Below are 15775 nucleotides of genomic sequence, written 5' to 3' on the forward strand. Positions count from 1 at the left end.
TATTCATTTATCTACTTGGTCTGGAGACCAAACCCAGGGCCTGTGGGTGCTACGAAAGTGCTGTACCGCTGAGCTACATCCCAGGTCCTGGTTTCACTGAGACTAGGTCTAGTTGAATAGTCCAAGCTGGTTTCAAACACGCCATCTTCCTGCTTTCAACCCTTCATGCTAAGATTTCAGCAGTGTACTATTTCACCTGGCTTCATGATAATTTTGATAAACCAAAATCATACACTGTTTAAGTTATTACAAAGTTCAACAAAGTATTCTTCCAAATATAAAAACAAAGTAGAGAAGAAAAATGATGTCAGAAAACCACAAAACCATGTCTTGTTTCTTACAACAACCACAGTGCTCCTTGGCACTGCCCACCTCACTTACTATATTCGTGAAGGTTCAGCTCCTTCACTGCATGAATGTCACTCAGCTGAGCAATCCGAGCCTGCACCTTGGTTCTTCCTTCTCTACCAGTCATATCAATTTTTTCAATCATTTGCTGCTGCTTATCAATCCAATAGAGCCAGTTTTCAAACACGGTCAGACCCACGGGTTGCAAGATATTAGAGTCTTCTAGCACTATCCGGTTGGCACCTGAGAAAAGGAAAATATTCAACAGCAATGATTTGTGTGGCCAAATCCCACTTTCAACAATTGCCCAATGAATACAAGCTAGATCCTAAAAGCATGGGAAATACAGGCTCTGCAACCACAGACTTACATGTACCAGAAAACGTTGCTAAACCAGACATGTCCAACTAGGAATTAATTCCCATACACAGGGAATTTTCTAGTTATGAAATGTAGCAAAGACCTTGGGACAGCAGGTTTCAATTTGTTTGTAGCAGAATCCATTTTCAAATTAAATTTCATAAAAACTAACACAATAAAGCAGACGAAAACAATGCTTGTCCAGATGAAGCAGTGGTGGTAAGCCCAGGGTTCTATGCTTAGCATCTGCCACTTTCTGAAAACACCTGAAACATCCACCAAAACCAATTCCACTCTAATTCACCCTGGCTTCTCAGAACATACACTGTCCATCTGACTCACAGGTTACAAACTAATCCTATAACATCCTGGACTCAGTGTCCAAAAACAGTAATACAAAGGATGGGAGATTAACTTCTGGATGGTGTGGTAATGCTGAAGCAGGGAAGGTGATTCTTGACCTCCAGAGTTCAGTGTCACACATGCTCTCAGGTGGCCTAAAAACATATCCTCTGAGGAAAAAAGGAAGACCATGTACAGGAAGCAACATCAAAAGTTTTATGAAATATAACTCAGAAATGGACTCATGTGTAAGAATTTCCTGTGGGGTGTGTTGTTGTTTGTTTTTGCTCTTTTGGGGGGGCCTGCCACTCAGCTCCCAAATAAATCACACACAGAGGCTTATTCTTAATTATAAATGCCCAACCTTAGTTTGGCTTGTTTCTTGCCAGCTTTTCTTAAATTATACCATCTATCACAAATAATGCTCAGTGGTTACTCTGTTAGCATTTCTGTAAGACAATCATCTAAAAGAGAAACTGCTAATCAAAGGTTCTAGCTCCTTTAAATCCTGATAATTACCAGCGGACTGTCCACTAAAGGTTCTACTTTCTCTACTTACCTCCAAGTGTCCTGGGTTTGTGGTGCTGGAGACAGGACTCAGCATAGTACCTTAGGCAGATGCTGTACCATAGAGCTCAAGCTCCACCCTTAGGAGAGTATGTTATGTTTACCATCCTGGCAAGTACTGGGTATAATAAACCTTAACATACTTTTGCCACTCTGACTAAAATAAACAGTATATTATTTCAATTTTATTTTCCTGGTCACTAAGGAAGCCATGCATCAACTGGACATCATGAATTATGATAGAAGAGGTAACTATGATTACAAACAGAAGACTATAGAGAAGCAAAAGGGAAAAGTGATGACTTTGTGAAGGGTAAGTACCATCTTGAGCCAGGCTTTTCCTTGAGTGAAAACACTCCGAAGACTTAAGAAGCAATGTCACGAAACACACTTCAGAACAATGTCTGCAAGTGTAAAAGTGTTTCTGAAAGTTTACACATGCAAACTCCCATATGGAAAAATGAGCAGAGAGACCAATTAGGTTAGAGTTCAGAGACGACAGATTATAAAAGTAGAGCAGAAGAATTAGGAAAGAAAAAAACAGATACATAATTTTTAGATCAATATAACTGCCAAGTAATTAGGAAATAACCTCAAAGATGTCTCCAACTAACATAATACAGAATATATTTAATGAATAAAATTATAATCATGTACAAAAATAACACAAGAAAGGTACAAATTCACAGTAATGAAATCATCTTAAAACTCAAATCAGAATACAGAAACACTTTTGGGTACCTGAGAGATCACTGCTTTCAATTCGCCGGAGATCTGAATCAGCCCAAAAGAGCTTGCCCAGCTTGCTATCAAGTGCCAAAGCAATTGGTTTACTTAAGCCACTGAAAAAGAGGACCTCCCGCTCTGTTCCATCCAAAGCAGCCCGTTCAATTTTAGGAGATCTTTCCTGAAGATTGGTAAAGTACATATACCTGAAGATAACAAGAGAAAATAAAAAAATTACTGAAGAATCAGACAAAGTAAGAATATTGTTAAGACAAATGTGGTTGCTTAACATGTGCAAGGCCTTGGGTTTGATCCTCAAAAACACAAACACAAATTTATAAGGCTAAATAGAGGTAAAATACTTTTAAACTTATTTAAAAATTTTAGCTATATGCAAACACACAAAATTATGTATATAATGGAGTAATTGTCTATTTCAATGCATGTATATATTTCAGTGTTAGGTTAAATATATCTACATCCTCAAGGATTTACTGTTTACAATGAATAAATTCTCTCTTCTAGCTTTCTGGGGCATGCACTCTGCAGTCACTCTCCCAGCAATCAACCTCGAATTAAGAGGGCTCACTCCTAACCACAACTGAGAGTACCTACTAATTAAACTTTCTCCAGGTTCTCCCTGCCCCTCCACCTATTTTTTTTTAAAGATCAAGGGATATATTTATTATTTTTAATAACAGTAACAGGGTACCAAGGAGTTTTCAGAGAGTTAAGTTTCATAGATTAAAAAAAAAAAAAAAATCAATGTCCAGAGAGAGATCTAGTTATAAAATTTTAAGGCATGTCTCTAATTAACCATTTTAATTATTAATGAGACATACAAGTCATTTATAGATTTCATCCCTTTTCTGTAACTCTACAAATAAGCCATTTCCCTGATAATGCCCTTATCATTTATTCAGATACAATTGAACACTGGATTTTTTAGTTTCTACCTTTTTTTTTTCCTGGAGCTGATGACTGAACCCAGGGCCTTGCGCTTACTAGGCAAGTGCTCTACCACTGAGCTAAATCCCCAACCCCAAACACTGGATTTTTTTATCAAATGCAAAGCTCTGTTAAATGAAAGAAAACATGTTAGTTACAATGTACCTGAAGGTCTAGTAATAAATAACTATGTAACCGAAAAATAGCTGAGTAAAGGCAAACTGGAAAGGAGTAAGCATGACTAAAGAGACACAGAGTGAGCAGTGGGATTCCAGAAGTGGGAGAATCACATCTGGCTAGTGACGAAAGAGGCCAAGGAAAGCTGCACAGAAGATGTAGCAGTGAGATTGTCCTGGAGGTGTGGGTGGGATTTAGAACCAAACCAGTGAAAGGAAAAAGCAGTAAAAATCAGAAGAAGCAGTAAGAAATGCAGGGCCAAGTAGATGGGAAACACTGAGTGGAGTTGTTTGCTGGTGCAAGGAAGGATGCAGAGGGCTTCAGAGACAGAAGTCTTCCACTGCGGCGGCTACTTTTGTAACGTACCCTTTCTCAGGGTTTACCACAATGGCTCGAGGTCTGTCTTGCTCGCCTTTTAGAACCACTCCAATTGATCGTCCATCCAATCTTGTCACATCAATAACATTGGTAGCTTCACAAGTCCAGTAGATGTAACGGCTATAAATATCAATGCTGAGGTCATATGGCTGTATTTCAAGGTTCTGATTTGGAACTGAGCTTACAACTACAGTAAAACCCTAAAGAAAAGGAAAAAAACATACAAGTTAGATTCCACACCAGACAACCACAAGGCCATGAACAAAATTCTTAATTTTTGTGATCACCCCTCAGAAGGGTATCTGTTCTTTGGGAACATTTTTGCTTTTGGGTTTTTTGTTTTGTTTTGTTTTGAGACAGGGTTTCTCTGTGTAACAGTCCTGGCTATCCTGGAACTCACTTTTTAGACCAGGCTGGCCTGGGATCCGCCTGCCTCCGCCTCCCAAGTGCTAGGACTAAATGTGAGCACCACCACCACCCAGCTGAGGACATTTCTTACAGAAAGGGTTTTTATGAGTGATGTACCTGTTTGTTAACATGCATTCCAAATATCCCCTTGGGCTGCTTTATGGAGAAGAGGATGCTGAGGACAGCATAGATAGTCCAAGAATCTGACAATGTCTTGATCAGACAGGGTAACAGCTTTCCCCCATAACTATAAACAATTGTGGGTCCAATCATAACCAGGAGATACCTCTAGAGCAGTATTTCTCAACTGAGGGTGATATTACACCCACAGGCATTGGAAACATCCAGAGATATTTCAATATCTAGATGTGAGAAACCTACTGATGATACGGGGTGAAGACCAAGAATGTTTCTAAACATCTTGCAGTCCATACATAGGGCAGCCTCACAGCAAAGAACTGTGCAGCCCCCAAGACCAACAGTACAGAGAAACCCTATTTTGGAGAAAACAAAAAACAATCAGGGACACGGACACACACACACACACACACACACACACACACACACACACATATCTTAGTCAAACTTTAAGCTTTGTTTCAGCTATTATGCACTCTGAAAAACCTGTGAACACATTTCTCAGCACTAAGATTAAAAAGAATTTAAGCTAGCTGGGCTAACTGGGACTCCACTGTTTTCCTTAATCACTAACCTAAGCCACAGTCTACAGGGCTTCTCAATGGAAACTCATGTGTTCTAGCTGTGTGACACTTCCTTGTTTTTATTTGTTATCATCAAAACTCTATTTAAACTAACATTATTATTATCAATTAGACAGACAGTGCAGCTTAAGAAGAAATCAACAGAAGAGGGAGGACAGGGGAATCTGTGGCTGATATGTAAAATTAAATTAATTATAAAATTTTAAAAATAATTAATTAATTAAAAAAAAAGAAATTATCTTCACAATAATCCATGGGTAAAAATGCCCATTAGACTGGCATGTTTTCATGAGATAAACACACTACATTACAGGCAGTGGGGATCTCCCCACACCCACTCACACCATGTCAGATACCAGAGAAAGATGGCAGCAGCAAATGGCACAGAAGAAGCAAAAGACATTCCAGGGTCTGTGGTCTCGGGGCCTTGCCTATCTGAAATTCACCAGGGAGTCGCCTCCTGGTGGGCTGACACCTTGAACTTCAGTTGCCACCTGCGGCTCCTCTGACAGGGCCACCAGCAGTAATTTTTTCTTACAAAGCCAAAAGCAGATGTGTCTTTTTATTCTGTGCAAATAAATTATATTTCTTTTACTAGGATTCTGCGTTAGCACAGCCTTGTAAAAAGTTACTTAATTTAATTACTGTCTTTAGCTATATAATTTCTCTCTACCAGTTACTGATCACTAATACTGGTCTATATAGTACAAGGTATAGCTGAAGTACAAAGAATGACCACATTGGTAAATGATTCCTGAGTACTCCTATATATATCACCTTCCCTGTTCTTTACTTGTAAGGTAAGACAACAAAATTTAGTAATATATCCCTAAATTTTAACACATTCAAAATCCAATTTAACATCTTTGCCATAAGGGAGACAACAGATAGCTATTGTAATCTTAAGCTTACACTGATTGAATCCAGAAGGAAGGAAGGAAGTATAAATAATAGTATTGAAATCCAAAATGGTACATAGGCACAGATAAGACTGATAATATCCTTATTCTCATTTTAAAGTCTCCAAATAGTAACCAAAAAATACAGAATCAATAACACATTGATATTGTTAATTTTACTAAGATTATCCTGTTTCTTAATCAATGAGTCTTTTAAATAAAAGGTAAATAGTGATATAACTATTCTTTATAAAAAATCCCTACCATTAAATAAGTAGGGGCATTATGCCTTGCATTCTGTTCAACCAAAAACGTTCCTAAGATTTCTAGTGAGTGATAGAGCTGAGACCAGAACAAAGACCTACTTGATATAGTGGGGTAATGAAAAAATCATGGCATGAATGGATATAACCAGTGGTGGAAGTCATTAATGACCTTGCCTCCCTGATAAAATTTCCAACCCAATACCATCATCAAATAATAATATACACAGAGTACAGTTACTCTGGGTAATAAAAACAAACAAACAAACAAACAAACAAACAAAAATACTAGCCCTAGATTTCCATTTCCCTTGTAGGCAGATGAAGCAGTGTGGATGGTTAGAGCAAGTCTAGTCAGAAATGGACTAAGCCTGAGTTACCTGGCCACCATCTTCTTGTGCCTTACGGATCATGTTTTGTCGAGAGTCAATCCAGTAAAGCTGCTTGTCCAAAGGGTCATAATCAATGGCCCTGACATTCCGAAGGCTGTGGATAGGAAGGATGATGTCAGGACTCTGCTGTTCATCAATCACCATGCGGTTGATGGCACTCTTCTGACTGAAGAGCAGGAAAGTGGTAGGAGCTTAAAAGAGAAAAGAACAAATCTGAAATACAGTGATTCTTCTCCACCACCCCAAGCCTGGTAAGCCTGTTTCCTGCATCTCCAACAGAACAATATAGTAAGGCTGAGGGGAGAACCCTTTGGCATACCTCCAGAAACTTCCTTCAGAGAGAAAATAATTAGCACTCTGATTATAGAGCCAACGATAAGTTGTTTCGCTTCTGTCACTGGTTTGGCTCTCAATCCCACCTCCACCTCCAGCACCACAACACTGTCACAACTTCTGTGTGGCTTTTCTTTATCTCCTCCACTCCCAGCCAGACGGGATTCTCCTACTTCTGGAATCCAGTACGGACTCTGTCTCTTGAGCAATACTTACTCCTTTCCAGTTTGCCTTTACTCAACTATTTTTCAGTTACACAGTACTAGATCTTTATATCTTACATATGCACTAGACCTTCGGCTCTATTGTAAATAACTAATGTCTTCTCTCATTTAATAGAGAGCTTTGCATTTGATAAAAAAAAATCCAATGCTCAGTTGCATCTGCATAGATAAGAGTATTAGCTGGGAAATGGCTTACTTCTAGAGCTACAGGAAAGGGATGAAACCTATAAATGATTTGTATCTCATTTTTAGTAATTAAAATGCTTAATTAGAAAAATACTTTAAAATTTTGTAGCTACATATCTCTGGGCATTGATTTTTATTCACCTAGCCTATTACACATAAAATAAAGAAAATTTAAAAAAACAAACATTCTATCTCATAAAATGAGAAAGTGTATCCTAGACAACACTTCCCTTTCCCTTTCACTACTCTGTAGTCATCTTCAGTTCAGGAAAACATCTGAGAGGTGGAGGCAGGAGGCTACTGAGTGATTTTATGGCCAGCCTGGGTTATAAGATAAGAACCTATCTTCACAACAAATAAAACCACCAAACAGAGAGATGACATTTGAGAGTGTTACCAACAGGAAAACCTAAAAGCATTTTTAAGTCCTAACTAAAACATAGCCCACCCCATTATTGATAAAGACAGTTTGTCAATACCAAATCCTTCATTTGCTGTATTTTTCCCTACACATGTCTATCATAAAATTTAATTGAGGGCCTAGAGAGATGGCTCACTGGTTCAGAGCAATTGTTCTCTTGCTGCAGTACCAGGTTCAATATCCAGCACCCACATGGTGGTTCACAGTTTTCTCTGACTTGAGTTCCAGGGAATCCAATGCCCCTTTCTTATATCCATGAGCACCAGGCACACCTGTGATTGACATGCATACATACAGGCAAACAGAGGAATAAGAAAAATTATAATAATATACCATAATATAATTGCCACTTTTTGCTTTGGGGAAACTACTAAGGAGAATTAAGATCACCTGAATACAAGCACTCAGGATACTGTGACAGCTGATCTGACATCAGAGATGGCTGCTAAGGAACTATCAGGAGGATAGTTCATACTGAGCAGAAGTGTGAGACAAAAAAATAATTCAGATCCTGGGTAGGACTGAAAATAAGTTGCACTGTGATACTCAGGACCACATGCAATTTAAAACTTATGAATTATTTCTGGAATTTTCCACGCATCATTTCCAGATGGAGGCTGACTACAGGTAATGGAAACCACAAAAAATGACAGCAGTGGGGGACAGGGGTTTCCTATAGTTTATATACATAAATTTGATAACAATACTTTACTTTTCTTGGTGCTCAGCCATTACCCAGCAGAAGCAGGTCCTTCACAAGGATGTAAACTAAGGAGGCCACACCAGAACGCCCTGCCTAACTCCCAATCCTCACGGCTCTTACTTGTGGTTGGGTCTGTCTTTACAATCACACTCAAATATATATAAAAGAACTCACTGGCATTGACAATGAAGCCTGGTACACTGTACTTCTGTTAAGTCCTTCATTAGTGAAAAGTCCACGCATAGCTTAGAAGATTCACGAAGTACCCAGTCTACTAGAAATTTTCATCACACATTGACCTAACAACCATGAGCAATTTTAGTAGAGTTCAACTCTAAGAACACACTTAGATGGTTCAGTAAGGCAGAGGTACTTGTCACTAAACTTTGTGGTCCAAGTTCCATCTCCAGGACCTACATGGTAAAGGAAGAGTCAACTCCTTAAAGTTCTCCTCTGACCTCCACATGTATGCCACGGGATAAGCGTGTAGTGTGTTGCACATGTACACAAACAATTAAACTGAAGTGTAATTATAAATTGTAATTAGAAAATTAACAATTATAAATGGTGGACTGTTTCTCAAGGGAAGCTGAGTTTCTTACAATCCATGCTTAAAGTGACACAACATACGCCATTTAAAAAGTCTAAATCTATCCTCTCATCCTCAACCACATTCTCACATCTCCTATAGAAAGTTCTTTAAAAAAAAAAAAAAAAAAAAACAAACAAAAAAACAAAAAAAAAAAACAAAAACCTAAGCAGAGTGGTACATTACTATAATCACAGACTTGAAAGATGATGCAGGAGGATGAAAAGGTCAAGAAAGAGCTTTAAGCCAGCCTAATAGACCCTGTCTCAAAGTAAAATAAAATTAAATAGCCACTGGGTTTTCCTAGTCTTTTTCCTAGACTTTTCCCTAGGAAGCCAGAGGGCAATTCCAGCTGTCTTCTGTTAGCACCAGCATTCATCTAAGTTAAAGGAAGGGGTTGCTCCTGGGTATGAACAGGAAACTCTCCGTGGGCAAGCCTACAGCATATGACTATTCCCTTCGTGGTACCAAAAGCACTGAGTAAGGACAGATATGCAACCTTCATTTTATGAGCCAAGCTATGCACGTGGGGTGAGTCCAAAGGGATCAACATTTTCCAGTTTACACAAGGTACCATAGAGCCACTTCAGTACTAAAGATAGACTGTAAAATCTGGCTTCTTGTTTCATCTCTCAATGTCTTTATTCACTCCACTACCAACCTCCTGAGTAACCTGTCAAGTCAAATATGGACATCCTCAGAGCTCATCTCATTTCCTTCAAGTCTTGATATAAATGTCACTTTAGCATGGAGTTCCCAGTAACCTAGTTAACACTGCAATCTCAGTCACCACATTTTCTTCCTTTTAATATTCCTGCATAACACTCATCACCATATAGCCCTCATATTGTTCATCTTAACAGTTCCAGAGAAATGTAAGGTTGATGAAAACAGGCATTTCTGTCTATTTCATTCACTGTTAGTATTTTCCACTGGTTAAAATAAAGCCTAGCATGTAGTGTTTAAGACATATTAAATGAAAGAATAAAAAATGACCTAAATAAATAAGCACTTAATGACAACAAAGACAGCCCTATAGCCTTAATTTTGCAAGTAACAATAAAATTAGAGGAAGGAAAGAAAAGAAATAGCTATTGAAAAACTCCAACATGTATACATCATACAGGATGCCATTTAATCCCTATATTATCAACATGTCGCATGTCACTCATCACACAGAATGCCATTTAATCCCTTTATTCCAACACATCACACAGAATGTCATTTAATTCCTATAGTCCAACATGTCACACAGAATGCCATTCAATCCCTACATTATCATGTACTAGGTAGCAAACTCAGAAAAGTTAAGTTTTCTCAAGATCACAAAAGCTACTGAGTGGAAGGCCAAATGTCCTTCCAGAACCTTATTTCTTCACTCATTTATTTAACAATGGTATCCATCTGTCTGCCATGGACCAGAAGCACCTCAGATACATCAATGAAGAAAACAGAAACAAAGGTACTACTGCTTCATGGAATACACAGTAAGCAATAAGCATAACAAAGGAAGTAACAGTATGTAAATAACAGAGTGTATAAATGATATTATACACAACGTGTTGTGAGTGCTACTGGAAAGGAAGCTGTGGGAATGATACTGGTGGAAGTTTTTCCATTGTAAGTGATGCAAACTCGGCCTTGTTACATAGGTCACAAGGAAGCAGAGACTTAGACATGAAGGATGACCACGCAAAGTCTTGCAGGAAGAGCATGCCAAGCAGATGAAATAGGCAGCTCAACAGTCCTGAAATGGGACTGATCTGCATATTTGAAACCAGCAATGAGACCAGTATGTCTGTTATAGAGAAAGCAAATTTAAGAAAAATAGAAACTGGGGTTAGACAAGGAAACTGGGGTATGTGGGATAAAGATGCAGTTATGAAGTGAGGGATAAAGAAGCTGTTTTGAAGTGGGGGATATTGCTCATGTGGAGCCCTGAAGGTCTTGTAAAAGTCAGGGGTTTTACTCTGAATGAGAGAGAAAGCATGTCACATTTGAGACCAGAGACAAGCTGGTCTGAACTGGCTTTTAAAATCAGTCAAGATGCAAATTAAACAATGCTGAAACACTTTTGAAAGCAAGAACTTATGCATTAAGCTCCTCATAATACATAACAGAACTCCATGCAAATATGACATAGTACTCAGAAGAGCACACAAGAAGCCTCGACACACCACTGACAGTCAAACACAAATATTAGGGCACTCAACAGTGATTCACCATGGTGTTCACTCACCAACCAGCCAACCAACCTACAGGACATACGCAGCTACACGCACAATGATCTCAGGACGTTGAGATGTTCCTTATGTCTCTATTCTCAAACAGTTCTCACTCCATTTTCTCCTTCCACTCAAAAGCTGAGGTTCTCGAGAGGAATACCCAAGTATGTCACTGCTCCTCCTGTTCTCTGTACAACTCACTGTCCAAGTGTTCTCCAACCTGTCTTTCACCATCCCTTCCTAAAGTTTCTGTCTTCGTGGTCAGAAGACCCACCTTAAGCAAAATGGAAGGCAACTGCTTAAAGGATGGATGCTATTTTTAAGACCTCATCTAACCTCTCAGCAGCGCTCAGCAACTCTGGTTTGAAACCGTCTTCTCTCTGCTCTTTGGCACCTCGGTGTTCTCTACTTTTCTTGGTTTTCCAGCTATGACAATTCTCAGTGCCCTCTGCAAACTTGTCCTTCTGAACCAATTTCTTTGGCTGTTAGGTCTGTTCTGTTCTCTCCATAAGATATTGCAAACTGTGGCCCATAAACCAAACCTGGTCGTTGCCCCTTTCTGTAACACTGTCTGTGGCTGCTGTCATGCATGCTACAGTGGACAGAGCTAGGAAGACCTGAGAGATGTTAACAGAGCCTACACACCCACATGCCTGAAACTTGTTATCTGGTCCTTCCCAAGTCTGCTGGGCCCAGCATTCAACTCTCCCTGTAGGTAACCTCATATAAATACCTGCAGCTCTGAAATACATGCCTTCAGCCTAACCACTTCCCTCTGTTAGTGCATCAACTCTGACACCAAACTTGGAAACCATATTTGCTTTGTTGCATCTCTCTTCTCCACACCAAGCTCACTTCCAAGAGTTATTCTAACTCTAAAGCACAGCCAGAGTCCATGAGCAGCTCTCCATCACCACCATCACCACCATCACCACCACACCAGTAGTCCAGGTCTTCCCCAGAGCCACAATACTTTTCATGCACTGATTTCATACATCTTACTGACTCTTATAGCAACTCTAGCTATTATTATTCACATTTTTTAGATTTATTATGTACACAGAAGAGGGCACCAGATCTCATTGCAGATGGTTGTGAGCCACCATATGGGTGCTGGGAATTGAACTCAGGACCTCTGGAAGAGCAGTCGGTGCTCTTAACCTCTGAGCCATCTCTCCAGCCCCTATTATTCACATTTTTAAAATGAGAAAAATTAAGTCTTAAAACAGTTTGCATAAAGAAAAAAACAATATGTGGGAATCTCTAAAGTATAAACTCTTAATTATAATCTGTGTTCTTTCTCCATAATTGAAGCCTATTTCAGAATAGATTAAATCCTTCCCTATATGATCTCAGATACATTTCCTTAGATAACAATGTGATTTCACTAATTATACCTAAAATCTTATACCAAGCTGTCACTTTCTTCCAAACTCATAGTCTCCTGCCTCCCAAGAGTTCCTGATCTGATCTAATTTTCTTATCTAATAGTCCTAGGCCCAAGTGTCTCTCTGCCTGTGGATCTGGATGTAGAGCTCTCAGCTAACTCACCAGCACCATGTCTGCCTGTGTGCTGCCGTGCTTCCCACCATGAGGACAACAGATTCAACCTCTGAAACTGTAAGCAAGCCCCAACTAAATGTTCTCCTTTATAAGAGTCGCCATGGTCATGGTGTCTCTTCACAGCAACAGAACTCTGACTAAGGCATAGGGACATCCCTCTCTCTCATAATTTCAAATTCTGAGCCATGACTACGCACTATGTTGGCACGGAAATCATCCCCATCTGTCAACTATTGCTTCACAGACAATTAAAATGCTTATGTTTGTCCTGTTTTATATACTTCAAAGAAGTATATAAAATATATAAAATGCTGCTTTCTCCTCTAGTCCTAGCTGCCTCTGGGGTACTGTAGCTTACCACTACAGGTCCTGTTGTCGGCATTCAGGGAGTAGTGGGCAGGGCATCCACACACAAAACCTCCAACTGGCACAGCCAAGCAGAGGTGGGAGCAGTGCCCGTTGCTGGAGGCACATTCATTCCACCCTGCCTGCCGGGAGGAGTGAAAGACAAGGATGTCCATCACATAATCCAAATGGCCCTGGATGATGGTGCGGTTTTGGCCACTGGTTTTGTTGGCACGTTCAATGCTGCGTCGGCTCCAGTCTGTCCAGTAGATGTAATCTTGGTATTGAGTTAAGCCAAAAGGATGAGGCAAGTCATCTGCTATAACTTCACGGTTGAGTCCTATTTTGGGAAAGTCAGTAGACAAAGGAGAGTCACAGAAATGAACCATGTGAGGAACAAGTGCCTTGGGGGGATGGGGGGAGGTTATCATATGAAAATTATATTTGTAAGCAATTTAAAATAGAACAATTCATAAAAACAATTCTAAAACCAGATCAGGCCTCTGAAATTAATCCATCTATAGTCTGACCCCATGCCTCAAACTCATATCCCTGCTATACATTACTAAGTTTCTTTAAATTCCTGTAGTCTATTTTGATTTTTGCTTTATTTCCTCTACATGAGGACTTAACAGTTCAGTATTTCTTTCTGCCACAAGAAGATAGGGAAATATATATGCACCTCAAGAGTATCCCTTCAAAAATATCAGTACAGATCCAACAGGAATGACACTTTGCATAGTAAATATATAAATCTGTCACTGGGTGACTATTAGTAATAATAAAACAGACACAAGCTAGCTACTGACATAAAGTGTCAGCAACAGCATCTAGACAATGATTGGCACCACTGACTTCTCCATGAATGCAGCACCTAAGAACAAAGCAGGAAACTTACCAAGCATATTAGAAGACTCTATTAAGTTAGTGTCCAGGTCTGTCCAGTAAAGCCGCCTTTTAGCATAATCGATAGTTAGACCATTTGCTCGCCCCACATTTGGAACTAATGTAGTACGTTCACTTCCATCCATAGCAGCTCTGTCAATCTTAGGCTTTCCTCCCCATTCAGTCCAATACATAAATCTAGATTCAAAACAATGGAAATTTAATAGTTCACATTTGATTTTCTGGAGAAAAGAGGTCATATTCATGTATAGTAACTGAATAAACTTGAAGAAAATATATAGTAACTTAAGTAAATTGAAAAAACAAAGTCATGGCTATGATTCTTCCAAGTATTTAGTCATTTCCAAAAAAGATGTGAGTCATGTAGCTCTCCTTAGTCTTCCCAATCAATTTGTTCCACCCAGACCTAGGAACTGGAAACAAACCAATGATTTTTTTTACTGCAGCATTAATATTTATAAAAACTGGTATTAAGAAAATGATTAACGGTCTGGTCTAAGAATCTGGTGCACTTTACCAAAATAACTTTCTGTGTTTCTGAATGCAACTTACAATTTTTAAATACCGATTTACCTTCCAACTTGTATAATCAACTTCCTTCAAAAACAAGCTGCAAGAGTACACTAGTGTCAAAACAAACAGTAGCCTTTGAAAGGCTCAAAACAAAGGCAAAGCTAGAAAATGTATTTGGTCATACCGTTCAAGGGAACACACTACACAAATAAGCACAATGTACCATTAATAAGCACAATGTACCATTCTAGTACATTGACTGAGCAATGAACACAACTACTTATAAATATCCTTACGATATTTTAAAATATTTGTCTACTTACATATTACTTTTCTGAGGGGTCACTTTAATCTTAGTGTTCCCTATGACTTTTTATATATGGAAGGCCAAAATGGTAAAGAAGTATGAAAGCTCCATCTCATGTGTCCAAGTCAGTTACACATCATAGCTAGAACTAGAATCTTACCCTTTACCAAAGCTTTTCCAGCTAAGCTAGATAGCTGCTAACGCTCCCTGAGCACTGGGCCTGGGGAATCACTCCACATGCCAGCTCATGAAATGCTAAAGGACATCTATTCATTCAACAGCCTGTCAACTAAATGTTTACTTATTAGCACTGCTATGAATTTGCTTTCTGAAAATCAGAGTTGTCCTAGATTTTGTTTACATCTGCTCTTGTCAGTTGAGAGCAATGTGTACACCACTTAAATCCATAGGGAAACTTCACAATTGCCAGCAGTGACCTACAGTAGAGTCCTTAGTTCCGAGTACTGAGTTTATCTGACTGGCAACTAGCACTTAAAGCAAAGATCACCATAATCCCACTATAACTACTAGTGTACAAAGAAGCTGTCCTTCATGTGGCCTCCCAACTATATAAACAAAAACCTAATGGTGAACTTAATGTGAGAATTTCATTACAAACTATTTTCTTAAAGAGTCTCAGCTGCTACATGAAAACATGCTGATTCCTGCAATAAGGACCACCTAATTCTGAAAAAATTGTGCTGTAATAAACAGGTTAGTCTATTACATAATGCCACTGATTTTCTAAGTTTACAATAAAGACTTACTAACTGCCCACTTCAAACTAATGTGTATCCTAAAATGCAACTTTTGGGGGCAAGGACTTGGATTGGATTTTAAACAACATTCATAAACATACAGACACACATAGACATTCACAGATAAAATGAATGGCACTTCTAAAATACATAGTAATCTACCCACTACCTG

At 39.0% G+C, this 15775-nt stretch overlaps 1 protein-coding gene across 2 annotated transcripts in view; it reads right to left on the bottom strand.

Moving 5' to 3' along the window:
• The window catches only part of Lrp6 (LDL receptor related protein 6), a 124200-nt gene that overhangs the window by 24568 nt on the left and 83857 nt on the right, over positions 1-15775 (bottom strand). For both annotated transcript variants that reach the window (XM_036180507.1, XM_036180508.1), the window contains 6 exons: positions 14018-14202; positions 13133-13459; positions 6519-6721; positions 3835-4046; positions 2359-2549; positions 382-591 (listed from right to left, as the gene is read on the bottom strand). In XM_036180507.1, coding sequence (XP_036036400.1) covers positions 382-591; positions 2359-2549; positions 3835-4046; positions 6519-6721; positions 13133-13459; positions 14018-14202 — 1328 coding nt within the window. The remainder of the gene's footprint in view (positions 1-381; positions 592-2358; positions 2550-3834; positions 4047-6518; positions 6722-13132; positions 13460-14017; positions 14203-15775) is intronic.

Source organism: Onychomys torridus, chromosome 3 (assembly GCF_903995425.1).
Source record: "Onychomys torridus chromosome 3, mOncTor1.1, whole genome shotgun sequence".
Taxonomy (NCBI): domain Eukaryota; kingdom Metazoa; phylum Chordata; class Mammalia; order Rodentia; family Cricetidae; genus Onychomys; species Onychomys torridus.